The 15,999-nt window shown below is 43.6% G+C and overlaps 1 protein-coding gene across 8 annotated transcripts in view; it reads left to right on the top strand.

Annotated features, from left to right (window-relative positions):
• Positions 1–15,999, top strand: part of FAM184A (family with sequence similarity 184 member A) — a 68,981-nt gene that overhangs the window by 17,442 nt on the left and 35,540 nt on the right. For all 8 annotated transcript variants that reach the window (XR_010990294.1, XM_068162307.1, XM_068162306.1 and 5 more), the window contains exons 2-7: positions 4,245–5,099; positions 7,028–7,163; positions 9,091–9,272; positions 9,923–10,120; positions 13,220–13,342; positions 14,751–14,912. Coding sequence is in view for 7 of the 8 variants with exons in the window: in XM_068162307.1 (XP_068018408.1) it covers positions 4,245–5,099; positions 7,028–7,163; positions 9,091–9,272; positions 9,923–10,120; positions 13,220–13,342; positions 14,751–14,912 (1,656 nt within the window). In the remaining variant the exon portion in view is untranslated. The remainder of the gene's footprint in view (positions 1–4,244; positions 5,100–7,027; positions 7,164–9,090; positions 9,273–9,922; positions 10,121–13,219; positions 13,343–14,750; positions 14,913–15,999) is intronic.

The following is a 15,999-nucleotide window of genomic DNA, read 5'->3' as shown; positions in this document are numbered from 1 at the left end:
TTGAGAATAAACTTGGACTCCCAAGTGGTGTGATTTGAGCAAAAGTGACTTTCTTTGCTTACTGTATGATTTTGCTCCTATAATCAAGAAAAAAGAGTAGGAGCTTAGTAATAAGTCCTTACTTGGAACAGGATTGTTTATTTTTTTGGTGAAAATATGGGTATTTTTTTGCAGAGAAAGGGGAGAGAGATTACTTCAAGGTAGTATTTTTCTGGGGAAGAGGCTCCATTTCTCCTGCAGTCATTAAAAATTCCATGCATAGCCAAGTTCCAAGTTGGAGTTTCCTTTTTTCATGCTGGAAAATTAGCATTTGCCATTAAACCTCCAGTGATGATTTGGTGGTTAAGGCCTTCCATAAGGTTGGAAAAAAAAAAACCCCAAACCAAACAAAAACATCTGGGAGTCTTACAGTGTGCTTTTCCACTACTCAAGCTGTGCCAGGGGAGGTTTAGGCTGGAGGTGAGGAGGAAGTTCTTCCCAGAGAGAGTTGTTAGCCATTGGAATGTGCTGCCCAGGGAGGTGGTGGAGTCACCATCCCTGGAGGTGTTCAAGAGGGGATTGGATGTGGCACTTGGAGCCATGGTTTAGTAGTCATGAAGTGCTGGGAGACAGGTTGGACTTGATGATCTTTGAGGTCTCTTCCAACCTTATTGATTCTATGACTCCTCTATTTCTTTCTGGTATGGCTGCATACTTTCTTTTTGAAGGCTGCACAATTTTCCTCCTTTTAAACAAGTCTGGAAAGTAGAGAGCCAATTATGAGCCAGAAATGGGTTTATTTTCCAGCATGGCCATTCAAAGCACTGCTGAGGAATTCCTCTTTGTTCTGTACATGATATATTTCTGTCTGAATAGCCTCTCCTGCTGTGAGGAACCGCTAGATGCTGGAATTGGTTAGAATCTGTAGAAGCTCGTGGGTAAATAGGAATCAAAATAGATCAGACTTTGGGGGGTGGGGGGGAACCTGCAGGCAGAGTGTGAAACTGAACTTTGTTTTGAGGAGGAGAAACTGTGAAGACCTTTTCTGTGGCTTCTTGTACAGCAGTGCTGCATCAATGGGGAGAATGAATACAAGAAACCCTTTGTTTTCGTCTGCTCAGTGCTGAGGACTCATCAGTGTGAATCAGTAGCGTGTGTAAGGGACAATAATGCTGTGTTTGTAAGTAAACAAAAAGGAAAAGAGATCATCTTTCTTCTAGCATTAGCTTGATTTCCAATTTATCCAAAAGCACTTGTGGTGTGTTCAGGGGATGGAGCTGATAAATCTTGCTTTGGCTATCCTCTAGAGCAGATTTAGAAGTGGAAATGCTTCATTTTGTTTTACCCTTTCGTGGTTGTTCTGTCTCTACCACCACCCTACAGATTTTAAACAGTAGGTGAAGATAATTGGTCCTCTGTCCCAACTCACTGACAGGTTATGCAGGAGCAATTCCTTGTTGGCACTATAGCTGTGGAGTTCAGTAAGTGGGTGTGCAGCCCTAACAGAGTCTGGGGATAGGTCTGGAGGCTCTGGTGTTCCAAACCTGCAGGTACAGGTGCTATGAGCACAAGCCCTATGAGGAGAGGCTGAGGGAGCTGGGGTTGCTTAGCCCGGAGAAGAGGAGGCTCAGGGGTGACCTCATTGCCCTCCACAGCTACCTGAAAGGTGGTTGTAGCCGGGAGGGTGTTGGTCTCTTCTCCCAGGCAACCAGCACCAGAATAAGAGGACACAGTCTCAAGCTGCGCCAGGGGAAGTTTAGGCTGGAGGTGACGAGAAAGGTCTTCACGGAGAGAGTCATTGGTCATTGGAATGTGCTGCCCAGGAAGGTGGTGGAGTCCCCATCCCTGGAGGTGTTCAAGAGGGGATTGGACATGGCACTTGGTGCCAAGGTCTAGTCATGGCTCTGTGGTGACAGGTTGGACTCAATGATCCTTGAGGTCTCTTCCAACCTTAGCGATGCTGTGATACAGACCGCACCAATGCTCATGAGCAATAGCACCCCAGTGGCACTGCAAACAAGATGCTTCACCTGAACTGGGCTGAATACAGTGCCCTGAGCCAGGATCCCACATGTGAAGCCTAAACTGAAGGTTTGCCAGAGACATAAAGCTGATGTTTGTGTAATGTGTGGTGGTGATGTTTCCTTACAGCTATCAGTTTCCATGTAAAATGGGAAAGAATGAACTACAGATGTTTCTTGAGAGATTTTTCTGTTCCCATGCTGCAAAATACATTTGGCACTTCATACTAGTATTAAGGTGAATTGCACATATTTAACTAGAAGAGCATTCCATCATGACTAAATTGCTGGCAGGAGCAGCTGACCATGAAAGAGTTGGTCAGCTCTCCAAGCCTCAACATCTGGTTTGGAGGCAAAAATATTTCTCAGCCAAATGGTCAGACTTTCATCTCTCAGCCGCAAACAGGGCTGAACACCAGTGTGTGTGTTTGTATTCCATGGAGTTCCAGACCCCAGCACTAATGCAGCAACACCCATTTAGCCTTACCTCATTGAGTATTGGATTATTTAGTTAGGTTATTACTGTTGCTGACTTACTCTGTTATAGTTCTGCATATCAAAGCACATAGCATTTCAGTAGGTTATTATCAACTCTGTTGTTGAAAGTATCAAGGCCTTTAGCTGGCAATCTGGGTGGTGTTGGAGGGAGTGTGGTTCTGTCTGTACCTCTGGAATGATACGCTAACAGAAATTACAGTAAAGCCTGATATAAACGTAACAGTGTGGATGGTGCTTTTAGAGTGTAGCTGGCAAAAACACTAATTACTAAAATGAACAGTTTATGCTTCTTAATAACATGCAGTTGCACTGAAAAAATAAATTTGCTAGTATTTTAAAATGCATTTCCAAGCAGGCACAGGAAATGATTCATTCTCTGCTGAGTGCAAGACTTGCTTTATCTGCCCACCTCTGACTTTTGCAGCCTTTACTGCCTCTTGAGTGTCAGAAACTTGAGCAACAACCATTTATTTTAGCTAGGATTTTAAATGTATTGATTTGTCCCAGTGTATTTCAGTTTTGGTTTCCACTTCACTGAAATGCTGTTAGGTTGCTTTTGCTTCAGTTAGCAGAGGCTTCTTTTTCCTTGTTCTTATGCTAATCCACTGCATCGACTTCTACAGCTGACTCTTTCTTTTTAATCTTTGAGCTGTTCCATTACTTCAAAAAATACTGAGATTTACAATACAGTCATTTGAAAGAGTTGGAATTCAGGCTGCTGCAAAATGTTATGATACACCATTCATGTTGTGATAGGATGAGAGAGAATGGACTGAAGCTTGAGGGGAGATTTAGACTGGAAGAAATTCTTTGCAGTGAGGGTGGTGAGACACTGGAACAGATCACCCAGGGAGGTCGTGGATGCCCCTTCCCTAGAGGTATTTAAGGCCAGACTGGATCAGACCTTGAGTAATGTGGTCTTGTGCCCCTGCCTGTGGCAGAGGGGTTGGAACTAGATCACAGTGTCACCAAGGTTGGAAGAGACCTCAAAGATCATCAAGTCCAACCTGTAACCACAGACCTCGTGACTCATGAGATGATCTCTGGGGTCCCTTCCAACCCTAAACCATTCTGTGAATTTCTGATCTGTGTGCATTTCATTTTAAAGTTTTCCATGAGACACCCATGCCCTTCATTTAGGGAATGAATGGGGCTTAATGCCTATGTAGATGTTCAGTGCCCTCCTCCAGCAGTGTATGCACACTTGGGGTTGGGCTCTCCCTTTTTACCTTCTTATCCCCACACTTGCTGGGATTTCTTGAGAGGTCTTGGGGGAGGGCAGGAAGGGTTGCTGCTGCCCCACTGCCCCATAATGCCTGGCATGCCCCATGGGTCTTGTTTGCAACTGTAGAAAACTTGCTAGAAGCAACTCACTATCCCACCTCCGTAGAGCACCTCCTGCTTCAGCTGCTACTTGGTTGTTTGAGACAAGATGGTCAAAAGTTTCATCAGCCTCTCACAATAAGCCAGAAAAACTGAATCAAAGTAATGCAAGTTAAGCTGGTTTTTTATGAGTTACTTAAAATTATTCCCTTGCTCTATCAAGATGAATGAGGCTGTTTATTTTTTTTCTTGCCATGTGATAGTGTTCCATATTTTTTCTTCTGTCTTATTTGTATCATGAAAACCTGCCAGCTTGTCCAAGAAAATTTCAGCACGCCTAGGTGATTATTTCCCTCCCCCCCCAAGATCTACCAAATAACTCTCATGCCTTTTCTGTAATGCAGTACTATTTTGTGTTGCTAGGTAATATATGCTTTGAACACTAAGAATGATGAACACGAAGCTGCTATCCAGGCCCTTAAGGATGCTCATGAAGAAGAAATTCAGCAAATTCTTGCAGAGACCAGAGAGAAGATCTTGCAGTATAAAAGTAAAGTCGCGGAAGAAATGGATCTCAAGAGAAAGATCCAAGTCTTGGAGGAGTCACTGGAAGATCATAAAAAGATGAAACATCAGGCCTTGACAGAATTTGAAGCCTACAAGGATAGAGTTGAAGATATGCAGCTTTGTGCAGAAGCTCAGCATGTCCAACGTGTAGTGACCATGTCAAGGGAAGTAGAAGAGATCAGGAAGAAGTTTGAGGAACGGCTACGAAGTTTCATACAGCTGCAGGTGCAGTATGAGAAGGATAAGCGTACAGCACTGGAAGACTTGAGAGCTGCCCACAGGCTTGAGATTCAGGAACTGCTGAAAACTCATCAGAGTCAGAATGCTACTCTAAGTAAGGGGCAAGAAAAGCTGGAGGAATTGCACAGACTGGAGCTGGAAGACTTGAATGCTAAAGTTGAAGAGTTAAGACTGGAAAGGAAAAAGCTCATTGAGGACTACGAAGGCAAGCTCAGCAAAGCACAGTCCTTCTATGAACATGAACTGGATTCTTTGAAAAGGTCTCAGCTTTTCACAGCAGAAAGCCTGCATGCTTGCAAAGAAAAAGAAGTGGAGCTAAGGAAAGAATTTCAAAACCAGGAAAGTCTTTTGCGGAAGAATCTAGGAAAGCTGAAAACCGAACTGCAGATGGTCCAGGATGAAGCTGCCAGCCTACGGGAGAAATGCCAAAAACTTCAGGTGGCTCTTGGTACAGCAGAAAACAATGTCCAGGTGAGAAAGATGATAGGTTGTTCTGGAGGCTGGGACTTCTCTATCTCTGTTTTGGCTAGTAGGTTGAAATGATTGGAACACGTATACTGAATTGCCTAGGGATGCTGGTCGATGGTAGGCTGAACATGAGCCTGCAGTGTGCCCAGGCAGCCAGGAGGGCCAATGGCATCCTGGCCTGCATCAGAAACAGTGTGACCAGCAGGAGCAGGGAGGTCATTCTGCCCCTGTACCCTGCACTGGTTAGGCCACACCTCGAGTCCTGTGTCCAGTTCTGGGCCCCTCAGTTTAGGAAGGAGGTTGACTTGCTGGAATGTGTGCAGAGAAGGGCAACAAAGTTGGTGAGGGGTTTGGAACGCAGCCCTGTGAGGAGAGGCTGAGGGAGCTGGGGTTGCTTATCCTGGAGAAGAGGAGACTCAGGGGTGACCTTCTTGCTGTCTACAACTACCTGAAGGGAGGTTGTAGCCAGGTGGGGGTTGGTCTCTTCTCCCAGGCAAGCAGCACCAGAACAAGAGGACACAGTCTCAAGCTGTGCCAGGGGAGGTTTAGGCTGGAGGTTAGGAGGAAGCTCTACACAGAGAGAGTGATTGCCCATTGGAATGGGCTGCCCAGGGAGGTGGTGGAGTCACCATCACTGGAGGTGTTCAGGAGGAGACTTGATAGGGTGCTTGGTTGCATGGTTTAGTTGATTAGGTGGTGTGGGATGATAGGTTGGACACAATGATCTTGAAGGTCTCTTCCAACCTAGTTTATTCTATTCTATCATTTACTTCTAATTTCAGTTATTTCTAGTTTGTAGTTTGTCTTTTATTTCTCCATACGGAATTTATAGTACTTTAGTAGAATCTAGAAGCCCCTATCCAGGGGGAAGTTTTGGTCCCCTTCCTTTCAGCTGTTTGTGAACAGGACATGATTGATCTCTATTGTAATACCAAAGTGTAGTGCACTCAGCTGTGAAAGTAGAGATGTCTGGATTTGCCTCGGTGTAATGCTTTCAGGACCAGATGTAAGCAAGCAAAGACCTTTGTTATACAGCAGGGTTATATAGGGTTTTTGAAAGCAAAGGTGTCACATCTTAATTGGCTGTTTTCTACTGGCATACGTGTAATTAAGGCACACAACAGGTCAAGGAAACAAGCCAACATTTTAACCCATCCAACCAAATTCTACCCAGCTTCTCTCCTTTCCTTACAAAGTGTTTGCATTCTTCTCTCAGCTACAGCCTAAACAAAGCTTTCTCTAATTCAAACAATGGCAAATCTTCCCCAACATTTCCCCCTTTTTGTTTTTCCTCTCTTCTCTCCTGTTTGGCAGGACCCTCAAAACTTGCCACTTTATAGACCAAGATCCCAAACCAAGTCCTTTTCCCCTCTCCCCAAAAGAAGGGGTGGGGAAAAGGGCAATATTTTTGCATCATGTGTCCACATAAATTCATTGCTCCCTTCCAAAACAAAAAGGTTGAGAGAGGAAAGAAAGAGGGTGTTGACTGGTACCATGGAGATGCTGACAAACTGGAATGTTTGCCAGGGAGCTTGTGAAATGTCTCTCTAGACTGCACTGTTTCTTACAGAAATGCATTTGACAGCTGTCACACAACTGACACTGCAAACACAACGAGTAGTCTGTGCTCAGTGCAGCCTTGCTTGAAGAGGTTGTTAGTGACTATCTTGCCTAAAGGTGTTGTGTTAAGGTTGGAAGGGACCTGAAAGGTCCAAGGCCTCATGCAACCTGGCCTTGAACACCTGCAGTGAAGAGACATCCCCAGTTTCCCTGGGCAACCTGTGCCAGTGTCTCACCACCCTGACTGAATCTTCTGTGACTCTATGAAACTTCTTTACTGAAATGCCTTTTCTCTACCTTTTAACCTAATGTTCATTTAAATTTGGATGTGATAGCATATAATAACAGGCATTATGCTGTTCTTCCTCTAGGTTCTTCAAAAGCAGCTAGATGATGTGAAGGAGGAGGAAATGTCATTGTTAAGCAAACATAAAGAAGTGGAAAGCGAGCTAGCAGCTGCTCGAGAGCGCTTACAGCAGCAGGCGACTGATCTTGTTCTCAAAGCCAGTATGTATGTCAGTAACTTAATCTGGAAGTGAACTTCATCTGTGTATTTGAGCCTTTCCTTTCTCAGTTAAACTTGTGCAGGATTAGAGTGCCTAAAAACTGTCCTGTTCTGCCCATGGAAGCTTCTGACAAGTTTAGGGGCATTTCAAAGCTCTTTTGATATCACATGCCTTTCTTGTGTACTTGTCTAAGTGTGCATCTTTGTATACCATGTACATATCTTCCAAGCCTACTGTCAGTAGTTTATCACTTAATCCATTAGGGGTTTCTTTATAGCTGTTTTTTTGACTTCTCTGTGCTCATTGGCATATGGGAAGACACAGAAAGTCAGTGTGGATGAGTTCCCCTTGTTTTGAAGTCTGGGATGTGGCCAGGCTATTCCACCCTGCCTTTGTGTTTGAAAATAGTTCCCAGCATTAGCTTGCTAATAGTGCAATAGCTTACTGTTTATACTATATATAACACTATACTTATTATTACTGTAATAGTTTGCTAATACAGATGTCTGCATGTGGCTTGACCCTCCAACTCTGTGTGTAAATCTGGCCTGTGTCAGGGCTTTGTTTCTGTCCTTTAAAATAATGCAGCAGTTTCTACTGATGGACTGAGTGTGTCTGCTGCCTAGGAGAGCTTTACCTGGTTTCTTAGCAACTTCAATTTAGAAGCAATGCTTTGTTATTAAAACTCAACTAATACTAATCTGTCATTTTTGAAGTCTGTAGTAAAATCAGGGGAGTTGTGACTATAAAAGTAACAAGAAAGTACTTCTGAGTAGACATTGAAGTTTCTTACCTGGATGCTTTCTCTATGTGGAACTGTTAAGCATCTCTGTGTAATTCTTGAAAGACTGTTTAGTTGTTGCCTCTTTAATCATATGCTAATTTTCAGAAGGTGTGTTTCAAACATGTCTAGGTCAGGGTTTCTGTCAGAGGATTTTGTTCCAAGATGGGATGTGAACTTATCTATGACTTCTACCTTTGCAGGAGCATCATGAAATAGTGGGGAAATGTCCCTCCCACCCCACCCCTTGTCTTCAAATTGAACAGTCTTTAAACCATGCTCTTTTTCAATAAAAGCATCCTACCCTCTCTTCAGCCTGTCCCAGAACAACAGACGTTTCACTGCTTTGGTCAGTTACCTAGTAGCAGTATTTTCACCAATACAGATGCAAATTTTGAAGATCAGGGACAAAAGTTTCTGAAGTCCTTACTCTCTCCACTGCTGATGTGAAGGACAAACGACTCTACTGCTTAATGTTGAAAACAGGGGGGTTTATTATTATTTAGAGATTAAAACCAAGCCTCTAACCTGCAAGGATTTAGATGGTGCTTTGCTGTGGAGAGAATGAGTTCTGCTATGTCTTTTAGTCACGCCTATAGCAAAACATAAGGCTAATTCCAGGAGTTTTGTATAGCTTTAGCTGCTATACCTAGCATGCTGGTTAAGTTCTAAGTTTGAGAAAACAAATGCATCTTTACTGTTAGACTTCAGTGTTCTGCTTATTGATGGGTAAAAATGTGTGGGCTTAGGCAGGGGAAGTTCTTCAAGGTAACTGTGTTCATACTATTGCCTACCTCTTGATTTCTCTCAAAGTCATTATGCAAATCTAAACCAGGCACTTGACTGTTGCTGGTCATCTTACAATAACACTGAAAAAGGGAGAAGGTAAGGGGAGGGTAAGCATAGCAGTGAAGGTAATGGAGATCCACATAAAGGCTTCCACAAGAGTTATAGAATTATAGAATCAATAAGGTTGAAAAAGACCTCAAAGATCATCAAGTCCAACCTGTCACCCAAGACCTCATGACTACTAAACCATGGCACCAAGTGCCAAGTTGTACTTGTAGAAATCACTGGAGTATGAATGTGTACTTCAGTTGTGTGAAACCAATGCAATGAGGTTTAAAAAGAGTTGTTTTGGTTTTAGGTCACATTGGAATGCTTCAGGCTACTCAAATGACTCAAGAAGTTACAATCAGAGATTTGGAATCAGAAAAGTCAAGACTAAAAGAAAAACTATCCCAACTGGAAGAGGAAAGGAACTTACTACAAAGCAAAACACAAAGTCTGGATGAGCGACAAAGGCAGCAAATTCTGGCCTTGGAGAAGGTTAAACAACTTACTGACTTCAGTTGAATAAAACCAAAATGCTTCAAGTTCTTAGGGAAAAAAAATCTGGATTATTTTAATTTGTTTGATCTGACTGGACTGGGACCTGCAGTAGTATGCTCCAAGTGTGTTTCATGTAGCAAATACAAAGAGTAATGCAGAGTGTAAAGTGAGAGTAGAGGGGAGTCAGGTTAGATGATGCTCAGACTACTTTGCACATCTTTTAACAATGCCATTTCATTTATGACCTGGTGTGTGTATGCCTGGTAGCTAAAGTGTCTCAGTGAGGAGAAAGGTGAAATGGTCAGAGAACAATTGAAAAAGCTGTTCTCTAAAGCTGTGCTGAACATGTGTGGAAATACTGAACTGAACTGTTCTATGGGCTTGATACCCAACTGCTGTTTTCCCAGAACAAATAGAGCAGGAAAAATATCTTCTAATATGGATGTAGTGCTTTGCATGGTTATACTGAAACTATTTTGTTCTTGTTCTTGAACTATTTAATTGGTGCTTAATGTTTGCTCAGCTTGTGTTGTGTGAAGACAATTTTCCTGGGCTTACGCCACCAGTAATGCTTCAGGTTTTTTTTCTTCCTACTGTTTGGATTTTACTGTTTAATAGAAATAACTTTATTTTACTCTGTCTCATAGAAAGTAAATGAAGCAAGGGAAACACAACGTGAATATTATGAGAAGGAGCTGGTAAAATTGCAAGCAAGATTGGAAGGAGAAGCTGCACAGCTTAAGGAGGCTCATTCCAAGACCTTGGAAGAATTGGCATGGAAACACCATACTGCAATTGAGGCTGTACACAGTAATGCTAATAAGGATAAGAAAAAACTGCAAATGGTAGGTTTGTGTCTTCTTAATGATCAAACATATTATAGAAAGCAAATGTTAGAGTTTGAACTTTGTATTGCATGCTCTTGTCATATGGCAGGCTTGATTTGGTGTTACCATAGCTCCTAGGCTGATCGTGAGCCTGCAGTGTGCCCAGGCGGCCAAGAGGGCCAGTGGCATCCTGGCCTGCATCAGGAACAGTGTGGGCAGCAGGAGCAGGGAGGTCATTCTGCCCCTGTACACTGCACTGGTTAGGCCACACCTTGAGTACTGTGTCCAGTTCTGGGCCCCTCAGGTTAGGAAGGATGTTCAGTTGCTGGAAGGTGTCCAGAGAAGGGCAAAAAAGCTGGGGAGGGGTGTGGAACACAAGCCCTATGAAGAGAGGCTGAGGGACCTGGGGTTGCTTAGCCTGGAGAAGAGGAGGCTCATGGGAGACCTTACTGCTCTCTACAACTACCTGAAGGCAGGTTGTAGACAGGTGGGGGCTGGTCTCTTCTCCCAGGCAAGCAGCAGCAGAACAAGAGAACACAGTCTCAAGCTGTGCCAGGGGAGGTTGAGACTGGATGTTAGGAAGAAGCTCTTCACAGAGTGTGTGATTGCCCATTGGAATGTGCTGCCCAGAGAGGTGGTGGAGTCACCATTGCTGGAGGTGTTTAGGAGGAGACTTGACAGGGTGCTTGGTTGCATGATTTAGTTGATTAGGTGGTGTTGGATGATAGGTTGGATGTGATGATCTTGAAGGTCTCTTCCAACCTGGTTTATTCTATTCTAGTAATGGAAGTAGTTGTAAGACACATTCATTTAATCTTTGGGGTTTGCTTTCTTTGTATATTTAAACATGCCTGTTAGTAAAACAATGTCTCTTAAGGGTTTCTGGAAATACTTTTCTTTTACTGTAGTCAGATGTGGGTTTCTGTTTGTTCCTAATGTTGAGAATAAAACAAAGGATAACGAAAATCCTTGTTCATAAATCATGAAATCATTTTAAATGGGAAACAGCTCTGTAAATGTGAGAAATGTGAAATGATTTTAGCAAAGAAAAACTGCCTATGAAAACATCTTGGGTCAAGGTCTTGGATCTTAGCTGTCTTCTCTGTCCAACCTGTCTTGCTAAGCAGATGTTTTTGTTATTCAAGGAACAGACAGTCTCAAAGACAGAGAAAAATTGAATTTAGTATGAGGAAGAAGCATGGTACAAGGAGCCTTGGGATAGAGAACATGAGGATTTATTTGGACTAAAATACTGGGAAAGGCATTTGGGATTTGGAAATCTTTGGGGGGAAAAGGGAACAGAAGAAATTCCTAAAGAATGAGAGTAGGACTGAAGAAATGGCCTAAATATATCTCTTTGCTTCAGTTCTTCCCTCTATAAAATGAGCTGTAAAAAGGGTCTCAGTTCATAGGAGAATTATGAAAATAGAGCTGCTAATAATTTTGCAGCACTGCACAGCTGTACTGACAAGTATCATGAAAGAACTAATTACTCAGTTATCAGAAGAGGGTCTGAATAGCACTAGTGCCAGCAGATTTATCTAGAATAAACCTTTATTTAGAATAAACCAAACCAGGTTGGAAGAGACCTTCAAGATCATCATGTCCAACCCATCAACCAATCCAACCCACCCAAACAACTAACCCATGGCACCAAGCACCCTATCAAGTCTCCTTCTGAACACCTCCAATGACAGTGACTCCACCACCTCCCCAGGCAGCCCATTCAAATGGGCAATCACTCTCTCTGTATAGAACTTCTTCCTAACATCCAACCTGAACCTCCCCTGGCACAGCCTGAGACTGTGTCCTCTTGTTCTGGAACTGGCTGCCTGGGAGAAGAGACCATCATCAGCCTGTCTACTACCTCCCTTCAGGTAGTTGTAGAGAGTGATAAGGTCACCCCTGAGTCTCCTCTTCTCCAGGCTGAGCAACCCCAGCTCCCTCAGTCTTTCCTCATAGGGCTGTGTTCCAAACCCCTCACCAATTTTGTTGCCCTTCTCTGGACTCGTCCCAGCAAGTCAACCTCCTTCCTAAACTGAGGGGCCCAGAACTGGACACAGGACTCAAGGTGTGGCCTAACCAGTGCAGTGTACAGGGGCAGAATGACCTCCCTGCTCCTGCTGGCCACACTGTTCCTGATGCAGGCCAGGATGCCATTGGCCCTCTTGGCTGCCTGGGCACACTGCAGGCTCATGTTCAGCCTGCCATCGAACAGTACCCCCAGGTCCCTCTCTGCCTGGCTGCTCTCCAGCCACTCTGACCCCAGCCTGTAGCACTGCCTGGGGTTGTTGTGGCCTATGTGCAGAACCCGGCACTTGGATGTGTTCAATCTCATGCCGTTGGACTCTGCCCATCTGTCCAGCCTGTTGAGGTCCCTCTGCAGAGCCTCAGAGTGTGAACAAGAAAAACTGAGCAAGTCTTTCAGCAAGCATCATTTGTCCCATGTGGTGATTGACCTGGGCCCAGTGTAAATTATCAATAAGGCTCATGTGAGAAATAAAGTTATATTATCAGAATTGGGCTATTACTCCACAGAGACTGACTGAAAGCAGAAGTGTTGTTTAATTGCCTTCAAGTTCAACTCTACTAAAATTAAGTATTGATTTCTCTTATTTCTACATAAATTTTATATGTGTAGGTTAGGGCTTCTCTTTTGTTTGTTTATTATAACAGCCTGCAAAGCTTCCCAAAGCTCAGCCTGGATTTTAAGCATTGCTATTTCCTGTGGGGATTATGTGTAGGAGATAGATGGGTGAAGGCTGGAGATTAAGCTGGTTATTGATGGATTTTGATGAGAAGTGAAAAGTTGTGTGTTGAAAAAATGAAAGTAGATAGAGTTGTGATGATTTGGGGGGGAGTTAAGTGCAAAGTGGAGGCAGCAATTGAAAAGGAAGTCCTGTTTGTCTGTCTTTTGTGATTAAACAAGTGTATCAGATTAGAAAGTGAAGTAACAGAATGAGGCATCCATTGGAAAAGGAAATAGAATTCATGGTTATCCTCTTCAAGGAAAGGATGATTGTTGGTTGAAGTCAGGAATTATGCATGTGCACCTGTAGTTTGTGATGACCTCATGCTGAGTATTTAATGTTTCTTCTATCCTTCTTATTTCTGTAGGAGTTGGAGCAGCAGTTTGAGAAGGAGAAACTGCATTTGGAGGATGATAAGAATCAGCTTCGACAACAGCTAGAGAACATGAAGGAAGAGCTGACAACAAAACTGACTTCTGCCAACCAGGAGGTGAGGGTTAACTCAATTCACAGAATTAAGGTTGGAAGGGACCTCAAAGATCATCTAGTTCCTACCCCCCATCATGGGCAGGGACGCTTTTCACTAGATCAGCTTGCCCCGAGCCAACCTGGCCTTAACATATAGGGATAGGGCTTGATGTCAACAACCTTGCTGCTTTTAACTCTGCTTATTTCCTCTTTAGGTCCAAGACCTCTGTGCAAAATGTGTCAGGAGACAGAGGAAAAATTGATTGTGTTTCTTTACAATTAACATTGTAAATTCTGGTCTGCTTCCTGACTTGCAGATTATCTTCCTATATTTCCATCAAATGATGATATGAAGTATTTATAGTAAGACTCAAATTACCTAGTGTTCTGATATGCTACCTGTGTGAAGTGTATCTCAATGCAGTTGTTATTTTTAGTTTGAAATCAACACCTTTCATAATGTTTTAAAGCTAGAAATGCATTCATACTGATACCAAAAGGATCAGTCCATTGTTGTCTGAAACTTCTATCTTGCTGCAAGAAAACAATGAATCCATTTCATTGGTCAGCAGGTCATACATATGATTACAGTGTGTGCTTGAAGACAGACTTAAGCTTTAATTCAAGTGCTTTTTTTGCAGTGCTGCTTGTCACTTTGTGTAGTGTGCAAGCTCTGGAAGTGGCAGGGGTTTGTCTAATTCTGGTGGCTTGCAGTTTGCACAAATGTTAAACTTCCTTTAGAATGGAACTGCTGGCTTTTAATAAATAGGAAAAGATGCCCTCCTGAAGATACTTATTATTGTAATAGAAGAATGTATACATTGATATGTTTGCATGTTATATATTGGTATTATTTACTGTACCTTTAGTGGAGGAACTCTAGCAAACTAAATAAGGAATTAGGGCCAGCTGCTGTTTGGTAATTGAGCTTATGCATTCCTATGCCAGGAGAAATGTCCCACAGTGTATTTTACACGTGGAGAGAATGAGAGGAAGTATGCAGGCAATGGATTTGGGGTGGTCTGTAAATCCACCATGTATAGTACAGACAAATGCTTCACTTGCAGCTGTAGCTTACTCTTGGGTCTCTCCTGACAGCTGACAAGAGTTTCTCAATGTCTTCAGTGACCTGGAAGAGACTTCCCTGTGAAATGCCTGGCACATCTTTAGCGTAGTGCTTGCGTTTCTACTGCTGCTGCTTTTTCTGTTTATGGATGTCACTTAACAGTAGGCTTGTATGTGTGGTTAGCAGTTGGACTCAAAGATCTTAAAGGCATTTTCCAGCCTGAATGATTCTATAGTATATTACTTCCTGCAGATGTTTGCTTAGTTCCAGCTTCCCTGCTGAGAAAGCTGGGTTTGAGCCTATGCCACCCTCTTCAGTTTTCAGGGGCTTGAGAGTAATTCGGTTTGGTTTTTTTTGGCCACAGGTTTGTCGTCTGCAAGACCTCGTACGAAAAAGTGAACAAGGCCTTGGTACTGCTGAAGGACATATCTCCAGTCTTCAAGAAACTCAGGAAATTCTCCAGAAAGAACTAGAATTAACCAGAGCAAGACTGCGAGAGACCACAGATTCATTGTATAGTGTTGAGGTAACCACAACACTGGAGAATAAATTGTGCAAAGCACAGGTCACACATTGTACATGTTCAAAAGTACTATACACGTACTGGGCAGTGACTGGCTGGAAAGCAGCCCTGAGGAGAGAGACCTGGGGGGTGCTGGTGGGTGAGAAGCTCAACAGGAGCTCTCAATGTGCACTTGCAGCCCGGAAAGCCAATCAAATCCTGGGTTGCATCAAGAGAAGTGTTGCCAGCAGGTCAAGAGAGGTGATTCTTCCCCTCTACTCAGCTCTGGTGAGACCTCACCTAGAGTACTGCGTCCAGTTCTGGAGTCCCCATTGCAAGAGGGATGTGGAGGTGCTGGAATATGTCCAGAGAAGGGCCACGAGGATGATCAGAGGGCTGGAGCACCTCTCCTGTGAGGACAGACTGAAGGAGTTGGGGCTGTTCAGTCTGGAGAAGAGAAGGCTCCAAGGTGGCTTTCCAGTATCTGAAGGGGGCTTACAAGAAGGCTGGGGAGGGACTTCTCAGGATATCCGGTAGTGACAGGAGTAGGGGGAATGGAATGAAGCTGGAGGTGGGGAGATTCAGGCTGGATGTGAGGAGGAGGTTCTTCCCCATGAGAGTGGTGAAGCCCTGGATTGGGTTGTCCAGGGAGGTGGTCGAGGCCCCGTCCCTGGGGGTGTTTAAGACCAGGTTGGACAAGGCTCTGTCCAGCCTGCTCTAGTGTGGGGTGTCCCTGCCCATGGCAGGGGGGTTGGAACTAGATGATCCTTGTGGTCCCTTCCAACTGTGACTGATACTATGATGCTACACAATATCAACAGAGCTTCAAATGGCTTCATTAAGAGAGAGATTTCTCTTTTTATTCCAAACAGAGAGGGGGGGAAAAAAGGGAAAGCTAGGTTGGATTGGTTTGGTTGTTTTCAGTTGGTTTTTTGGGGGGGTGTTTTGTTGCTTCCTTTCAGAAGACTTAAAGCGTTTAACAGATGTTGCTGCAAGCACATCGTTCTGTGGTTAATAAAAAGTGTAGCTACTAAAGTATGTCTGTACAAAATACAGCCAGAGCTGGACTTTTTCAGGGGCTTGTCAGAATTTCAGGAGAATGCAGGAAGAG

Source organism: Melanerpes formicivorus, unplaced genomic scaffold (genome assembly GCF_026170545.1).
Source record: "Melanerpes formicivorus ecotype bairdi unplaced genomic scaffold, bMelFor1.0.p_v2 SCAF_63, whole genome shotgun sequence".
NCBI lineage: Eukaryota > Metazoa > Chordata > Aves > Piciformes > Picidae > Melanerpes > Melanerpes formicivorus.
Note: the sequence above shows the minus strand (reverse complement) of the source record. Positions and strands in the feature narration are given on the sequence as shown.